The 9,352-nt window shown below is 39.5% G+C and overlaps 1 protein-coding gene across 1 annotated transcript in view; it reads left to right on the forward strand.

Moving 5' to 3' along the window:
* The window catches only part of nudt3b (nudix (nucleoside diphosphate linked moiety X)-type motif 3b), a 54,694-nt gene extending 45,569 nt beyond the window's left edge, over positions 1-9,125 (forward strand). Inside the window, exon 5 of the mRNA XM_060919317.1 lies at positions 745-9,125. Within this exon, the coding sequence (XP_060775300.1) occupies positions 745-941 (197 nt within the window). The 3' untranslated portion in view covers positions 942-9,125. The remainder of the gene's footprint in view (positions 1-744) is intronic.
* Positions 9,126-9,352: the final 227 nt, after the last annotated feature.

The raw sequence follows: 9,352 nt of genomic DNA on the forward strand, positions 1-9,352 counted from the left end.
AGAAGAATAAAGTTAATGTTTTGGAATGGCCAAGTCAAAATCCTGACCTTAATCCAATCGAAATGTGGTGGAAAGACCTGAAGTGAGCAGTTCATGTGAGGAAACCCACCAACATCCCAGAGTTGAAGCTGTTCTGTATGGAGGAACGGGCTAAAATTCCTCCAAGCCAGTGTGCAGGACTGATCAACAGTTACCGGAAACGTTTAGTTGCAGTTATTGCTGCACAAGGGGGTCACACCAGATACTGAAAGCAAAGGTTCACATACTTTTGCCACTCACAGATATGTAATATTGGATCATTTTCCTCAATAAGTAAATGACCAAGTGTAATATTTTTGTCTCATTTGTTTAACTGGGTTCTCTTTATCTACTTTTAGGACTTGTGTGAAAATCTGATGATGTTTTTGGTCATATTTATACAGAAATATAGAAAATTCTAAAGGGTTCACAAACTTTCAAGCACCACTGTATGACATCTCTTATGGTTAATAAATGGGACCCAGACAAAAGCAAAAATGTGAACTGAAGCTCTTGACCTGTATGTGTAGGAGTTGTTTTTTTGCGTTTTGTTGCTGCCGCCGCATGATTGGCTGATTAGAAAACTGCACGATTGTGCTGTTAAAGTGGACGTTGAGTGCATGTCATGGTAATAAAAGATTCAGCAATTAAACTGGAATATTAGCACTTTGTTTTCGCATTAAGCTGCCTCACTCAGAGCACATGTGCACCCTCTTCTGTTGACAGGGAGAAAAAGGGAATGGTTTAAAATAGACGATGCCATACAAGTGTTGCAGTGTCACAAGCCAGTGCAGGCCACCTACTTTGAAGCTCTACAAGAGAGCTGCCTGACGAGCAACGGCACTCCTCTAGTGGCCACGATAGCTGAAGACCTCTCACCCAGCTACAACATCAATCAGAGCTCTGTCTCTGACATCAGATAACTAACACACAACACTGACACTCCGGATGCTTCCGCCACCACTCTCGCTCTTATTCTTTCAGTGTTCTTTTTTTTTTCCTCCCTTTTCTCTTAAAATACAGTTTGCCTTGCCAACCCTTTTTTTGAGTGCCAGAGAGGTGGCACAAACTTGACAAAGTGTTGGGTAAATATTCAAAAACATGTTTTGTAAATTTAATGTTTGTTGTTCTGATTCCCCCCCCACACCTCTCCTAATGAATGGACAGTTGCATGAACCCTTCACCCCTCTTCCTTTTCCCTTTTAGTGCCCTCTGTGATCCAAGTGTGAGGTTAAATGAATGCAAGAACTACTTTTTACTGATGTGATGTAAATACACTTAGCCTAGTGCTTATGCTTGAGGCTTTCAATATTTTTTACGCATCCATTTTTCTTGTATGAGAGAGTGAGCGAGCATGTATTTGTGAGTATGTGTTTGTTCTCGGAAACCACCCCCAACAATGAGAAGGAAATGCTTAGTTGCCTGAGCAGATGGAATTGGTGAGCAGTCAGTTGGTTTGCATGAGCACTGATATTTATTTGTCTTACGAGTTTGGGATCTGATGAATGTTCAACCTGTATTCGGTGTCAGTAGCTCTTTTGAGTGAGCGTTTCCTTGCCTTTTTGCCCCTCTTGCTATTTTGTAAATATCTTATGGGTTGACAAAATACACACTTGGGTTTCAATATTCTTGTTTCCTTACTAGAGTGGTGCCTAAATGTGTAGGAACACCGATTTTTAAAGTGAAAGTAAAATGCTTACAAGGCCAGCAATTATTGGAAATGATCAGGGTAGGTTAGCAGCACATGATAACATGAGTTTTGTGCAGTGCTTGCATCCGCTCATACTGTAACATGTATGGCTGACGGCGAGTCCTGCAGGTACAGTAATTTCAGTGTTGGTGATAAAACCATTTCTCTACCCCACCCCCCAATCATTATTTTCTACATTTAATCAAACAAATCACCACTTGGAACTACTTAAATCAGAATGTGCGACAAGGTTAGAGTTTGAGGTGATATTCATGCACATTGGAGGATGTAACAGGACCGCTTCTTGGAAAAGAACCTAAGAAGCACATATCAAGTTTTTCCACTTTTGAATATATTAGTGTCTCCTGTTGCGGAGCTGTTTATTGGACCTGGTAGGTCAGGCCTTAGTGACAGTGAAAACTAAATATGGGACCATGACAGGGATTCCCCCCTGGTCCCAAGTTAATTTGCACATACTAGTGCATCTCAAAAAAAATTTTTGTTTTTTTTTTTTGGTAATTTAATTCAAAAAGGTATACTTTTCATATATTCTATATTCATTACACGTAAAGTGAAATATTTCAAGCCTTTTTTTTTTTTTATTATGACTTGTAGCTCATGAAAATCAGAAATCCAGTATCTCAAATTACAGGTAGTCATCGACTTACGACCGATTGACTTTACGACCGTCTGGTTATGACTGGCAAGTGTTTCCCAGCTGAGCGTACGACAGTTTCCGCCCCAGCTCCCGGCAGCACCCAGCATCCAGCCAGTGTTGCCAGATACTGCTGACGGTTTCTAGCCCAAAATATGTTCAAAACCCACCAAAATGCACTTAAAACCGCCCAATCTGGCAACACTGCATCCAGCCTCTTCTGTTGTGTGCAGTGTTTCGCTGGACAAACAATGAGCGAGCTACAGCGTGCGTACGGCTTAACCAGATCTTGTGCTATAACGTGTGCAGCTGGTAATCAAAGTAACTTTCACTTTTCTGTTCTGTTGCACTGTTCTGTGTCCAATGTCCAAAATGATAAGTTAGTTTTCAACTGTTCAGGTAAAAAAAAAAAAAAGTTATTAAAACGATTGTGTTGTTGAAATGATGTTTGCAATTTATTTATAATCAAAAACTGATACAGGTGGATGAAAGAGTGATAGTGTGATAAAGTACTATACTAGTACTACTGAGTGATAAGAAGTCCTAGTGAATGCTTGATAAGTAGACAATAATAAATAATTGGGTGTATTTTTCGGCGTTCGCTGCGTGCGTGCACTATGACTCAAAATAATAGTGCCGGCAAGAAATAAAAGTTACTTTCACCCCTGAGTATGCAGTGTTTGACTTAAACCAAATAATGAGCCAAGGTCATGAAATAAGAAAATGTTGATAAAATAAGACTTTAAGATGATTACAATATCATTACACATCACAATATACTTACATTCATTTAACATAGGCCGGCTTACAACCAGATCGGTTTACGACTGGTCAGTCGTAACCAAACGCAGTCATAAGTCGACGACTACCTGTATTAGAATATTCTCTAAGATCAATTAAAGGATTTACAAAACAGAAATGTCCAACTTCTGAAAAGTATGCTCATTTATACACTTAATGTTTGGTTGGGGCTCCTTTACCATGAATTACTGCATCAGTGCAGCGTAGCATGGAGATGATCAGCCTGTGGCACTGCTGAGGCGTTACTGAAGCCCAGGTTGCTTTGATAGCAGCCTTCAGCTTGTCTGTATTTTTGGGTCGCGTGTTTCTCATCTTCCTCTTGACAATACCCTACAGATTCTCTGTGAGCTTCAGGTCAGGCGAGTTGGCTGGCCAATCAAGAACAGGAATATCATGGTCAGCAAACCATTTGGTAGGAGTTTTGGCACTGTGGGTAGGTGCTAAGTCCTGCTGGAAAAGGAAATCAGCATCTCCATAAAACTTGTCAGCAGATGGAAGCATGAAATGCTCTAAAATCTCCTGGACAACAGCTGTGTTGACTTTGGACTTTGATAAAACACAGTGGACCAACACTAGCAGATGACACAGCACCCCAAATCATCACTGATTGCGGAAACTTCCCACTTGACTTGGATTCTGTGCCTCTCCACTCTTCCTCCAGACTCTAGGACCTTGATTTCCAAATGAAATGCAAAATCTATTTTCATCTGAAAAGAGGACTTTGGACCACTGAGCAACAGTCCAGTTCTTTCTCTCTTTAGCCCAGATTAGACACTTCTGACGTTGTCTCTGGTTCAGGAGTGGCTTGATATTAGGAACGCGACAGTTGTAGTCCCTTTCCTGAAGATGTCTGTGGATGCTGGTTCTTGATGCACTGACCCAGCTTCAGTCCACTCCTTGTGAAGTGCTCTCAAGTTTATGAATCAACTTTTCTTGACGATCCTCTCAAGGCTGCAGTCATCCCTGTTGCTTGGGCACCTTTTCCAGCCAGCCTTTTCAGCACTGACCTTCTGTTGCTTACTATCCTTGTGGAAGGTGTCAATGATCGTCTTCTGGGCAGCTGTCAAGTCAGCAGTCTCCCCACAATTGTGGTTGCGTGTACTGAACTAGACCGAGCGAGATATGGTGCTTATACTGTTTTACTCGGATTCAAAATGAAATATTCTAATATTTTAAGATGTGGCAGGGTTTTTTTTTTTGTGCTGTAGGTCATAATTAAAATTTAAAATAGAAAAATGCTTGAAACATTTTAGTTTGTGTAATGAATCTTGAATATATTAAATTTTCACTTTCTTAAACTGATGGAAAATATTGAACTTTTTGATGATATTCTACTTGGATGTACTAGTGTGTGTGTGTGTGTGTGTGTGTGTGTGTGTGTGTGTCAGGGGCTGGGAAAACCCTTCATGTTTTTAGATTTTTACATATAAGCTTTCCTGAACTGAATGATGCTTCTCTTGCCTGTATTTGAATCACATGTCAAGTCTGCTCACACCCCAAAAGTGAAAATAGAGGAAATTGATTTTAAAGATTCCATTAAAAGATACCCCGCTTACCTCTACATTTATAAAGTAATATACATAGTGTCCCAAAAGTCTCCATATATTGGGGAAATAAGCACTACATAAATTGTAATTTTATGTACACAACGTCCTCTACATTTCAACAACACACAGTCGTCTCTCCCACTCATAATGAACTTGTGTTAACTCATCTGGTGTTGTGCATGTAAATGTGTTCCTTTTTAAATGATCTTTGTGCTGTAGTCACGAGACTGATTTCAATATGCTCTGTTAAAGGCTATCTGAAAAATTATCTTTTGGATGAAAAATTTGGGACAGTGTGCTAAAGTGTTAATTTGCTCTATTTACGGAGACTTTTGGGACCCCCTGTACTTCTGGAAAAACAGCTAAATTTTGAGGAATTATAATGTGCAATAACACTATCAGCATCAACCACGTCACCTGAGCTAAAAGTCCCTAGCAGCATTAAACGCAGGTGGTCTCATCTGTTCTGACTGTTCATGGTAACACTGGTGGGGAAGTAATTGCAGATTAATTCAGGAAGTTCTATTGGCCAAATTTGTCATGTCCATTTAAGCATGGCATGTGGCTATCAAACAAAGCCTCATCTTGTGAGGAAGCCTCACTTACAGTGAGCTTTTACACTACGTTCACACTGCAAGGCTTAATGCTCAATTCCGATTTTTTTGAGGTCGTTCACATTAACAAATATATGCGACTTGTATGTGATCCTCAGTATGAACGAAAAGCGACCTAAAAGTGTTCCGCATGCGCATTGCAGGATACGACGATGTCACACGCAGTGAGCATGGCCAGTGTTTACGGAAGTAACCTAAAGTTTCCTGTGTATGACAGTAGCCAGCATGGAGTACCTGGCGATGATGCAGTTGTTGTTGCGACGGAGCCAGAACATGCACAATAGCCTGATGTTAAGGAGGAGGTTGAGAAGGAAGAGGGCAAGGGTTTTGGCTCAGGCGTTCTGCAGGGTAGTGACTGCAACCTCCGTTCAAAGGAACGTGTGGGTGCGGAGTCGCATTGATGTCATGCGCCATGTTGTAACTTTTTTTGAGAGACCCGCCGCCTACTTCAGCGCAGAATAGTGACGTTTGTGGCTTGTTGACGTGTAAGTCGGATGAATGCGACCTGGCGGTTCAGACTGAAGTCGCATATGAAAAGAGCGGATAGGAATTGGAATTAGGACCACATATCCAAACGGCCTGGGTCGGATTTGAAAAAATCGGATCTGTGTCATTCATATTGTCAATAAAAGATCGGATACAGGTCACATATGGGCGAAAAAATCGGATTTGAGTCACTTCAGCCTGCAGTGTGAACGTAGTGTCTGACATCTTTATGCAGACTGACCACATTTCCTGCTAGGTTTGTTAAAATGGCTCCTGAACTGATGTGATCAGACAAGGTAAAGTATTCTAAATAAAGCCATTTGTCATTTTTTTTAATAGAATGTAGTTCTTTCAAGCAGCGCTGTCAAAGTATATTATTGTCAGGGGGGAACTATTTTTGGCTTTCCAGAATTCAGTCACAGCAATATGCAACAGGTTTTCCTAGACTGCCTGACACACATTCTGGAAATTACCATAGGATTATTATTATTTTTTTTTTTTAAATAAAGCTCATTTTGTGTTTAGAACATTTAAAGGCCCTTTTCAGTTTGGTCAGAAACGATCCCTTTGAATGTTCCAAGAGAAAACCCACATGCCTTAGTCATCCCACAAATTATTTTATGCTTGTAAAAAGGCTCATGTCAAGTGCATGAAGGCTAATGTGGCCTCTTATCTTGTACCATCTTGATTTGGATGAGATGGTCTTATTTATGTATGTTGATCTTTGTAGTAATTGTTTCTTCATCTCTTGAATTGTTGAAGCCTCAGTTGAGCACTCCATACCTGCTTAACAGGAACCTTAATGTGCTGTTTATAAAAACATGCAGAGCTAAGCAAGCCTTGTATAATTGAGACCTTGTTTCAAACCGTAAGAAATTTGGGCTATAACCCTCCCCCTCCTCCTTTCTTTCCTCTTTGTCTAGTAAGTCGTCTTAGCCAGGCTGCTTACTGCCCTTCTGATGGCATGCAGCAGTTGGCACAATACTGTGAATCTGGAGCCACTGTAGTTAGCCAGACTTTTTTTTTTTTTTCCCTCTTCTTGCTGTATAGACTAAACTGAAAAAGACAAAGTACAGTATGTGTGGTTTTTCACGTTGAGTATGATGGTACACATTGTGAGTTTCTGGTGAATGGCGATGGAACTGTTAAAGCCCCCAAGCAGGATGTTTGGGAGTGTGTTCTTTTTGGGCTGTTTAAGTTGCTGTAGGTGCAGGTATATAATGTTTTTTTTCTTGTAGTCAACTGCAACATTTCCCTCAGTGTCTTTGTTCAGATCTGATTCTAACACCAATTATTAATCTGGGAGTTAACTTTGAGCTCATGGCTGTAAGTTTATAGATGGGTAGGTAAGAGCTGATGATAATTTTGCTGCTATTAAGGTTTTGGGTTAATTGTGAGCAAGCAAAAAAAAAAAACACCCACCTTGATGTAGCCCAACTGAACAATTCATCATTAAGATTTTGATAGATAGGACTAGTTTTTATCTTATTCATGTAACACTAATGTTGTTTTAGATTATTACCTAGTAATATAGCTGGATTTAGAATTATAACGTGGTCCTTTTAGATGTTGCATCTTTTTGGGGGTGGAGTTTAAGAGGCTATAACAGACTTGAGATAATCTTATGAATGTCCCAAAGCACAATCGCTTGCATAAAGTATGATTAAAGGGTTCTTTTCCTTTTTTTAAAAAAAAAAAATATAAAAACACTGGATCTCCTGAGAACCATTTTTTAATTACCCAGATCTGACTTGAGTCTTGTTTCAAAGACTACATTCAGACTGCACCCTGAAACGACCCATATCCAATTTTGTTATTGACAATCTGAACGACACAGATCCGATTTTTTCACATGCGACCCAGGCCGCTTGGATATGTGGTCCTAAATCCGATGCATATCCGATATTTTTACATGCGACTGCAGTCTGACCGGACAGGTCGCATTCATGCAACCTACACGTCATCAACAAGAGACAAACGTCACTATTCTGCGTTGGCTAATCCCGCCTCTTTGGTGGAAAACAACATTTGTACAGTTTTCAGAATTTAAATAGACTTTTATAGAATTGATCAAGCTAATGGTGGATTTGGTAGGGACCTGGATGTTTATCTGTTAGCCTGATTAAATAAAACAGTTTCTATAACCATGCTGTATTACAAGATTGTTCTGGAAATTTCCAGTAATTTGACACCTTCGGTCTCATTAGTCTGCTGCCCACATTAATCGGATTGTGTGAGTTGCGCCACAAAAACCACATCGCCAGGTCTCGCCTCATCTCCATAGCAAACTGCACTGGTGTTTCTGCACCTTGAGCCAGCGCTGAGAGAAGTTGCAGAATTCAGCTGGCTATAAACAATCTAAATATTTATAAAAATGTAGAAAAAGTTTATTAATATGACGAAATAAATATGTGCAAATTATTAAGCCTGAATTAAGAGTTTGGTAATACAGCGGCCGTATCCCAAATGACTGCCTACTGAAGCTCGAGTGCACTATATAGAGTTTAAAATTCCATTACTTCCTAGTAACATGTAGTGCACTTGTATAGAAATTAGAGAGACATTTAGGAGTTAACCCTCGTTACCAGGCTACACGTTTTCATTTCAGTTCAGAAACAAAAACACACACGAGACCTCACACTTTAACATTAACCAGATAATTAAACAAACAAACAAATCATTGAACTTGAAGAGTGCGCTTTTTTTTTTTTGTTTACGTATTACGTAGATGTGCTTATTACGTGTCAATTTGCGCATGCGGGACACTTAGGTCGTTTTCCGTTCATATTGGAGATCGCATACAAGTCTCATATAATTGGTAATGTGAACGGCCTAACAAAAAAATCGGATTTCACAACAAATCAGATATGGGTCGTTTCAGGTTGCAGTCTGAACGTAGTGAAAGATTTCCAAAATACCAAACAAAAATTAAGGATTAGTGACTACTGGCTTATATTTTTATTTTTTTTTTAATTCAGATCAAATTTGACCTGCCGACAGCCTTCACATTATCGCACCTTCCTATCATGGAGCCAGTGTACTATATCACAACCCTGAATGTAAACTTGTAGGTTATATGGAAACACCAGCTTGATTTAGTAATTGTTCTCAACAAAACATTTCACATTTGCCACTTGCTCTTAAAAGGGCTGCTGCCTATGAACACCTACATCACTTATACAGCCCATAAAGCTGTGACCTTTTTCAGTTTAACAAACATGCCTGGAACATTTGCGTCGTGATTTTGGGATTGTGGAATATACCAGTATGAGAATGTAATATAAATGTGCCAACAAATAAACATCAGTATTTCACATTATTTTACTGTGCTTATTTTTTATATATAAATTAAAGGGCCAAGTAGAACAGCTTTTGCAGATATTCCTAGGGAAGCTATAGCACTCATTACTACCTGGACTTTTTTTTTTTGTACCTCCCTACACCATAAAAGGAAAAATATGGTTTTATCTAAAGTTAAGTCCACACAAGATGAAGCAAGTTCAAAAATTTTTTTAACATGCTGGGGAGGGAGACAACTTCT

Source organism: Neoarius graeffei, chromosome 4, assembly GCF_027579695.1.
Source record: "Neoarius graeffei isolate fNeoGra1 chromosome 4, fNeoGra1.pri, whole genome shotgun sequence".
Lineage (NCBI taxonomy): Eukaryota > Metazoa > Chordata > Actinopteri > Siluriformes > Ariidae > Neoarius > Neoarius graeffei.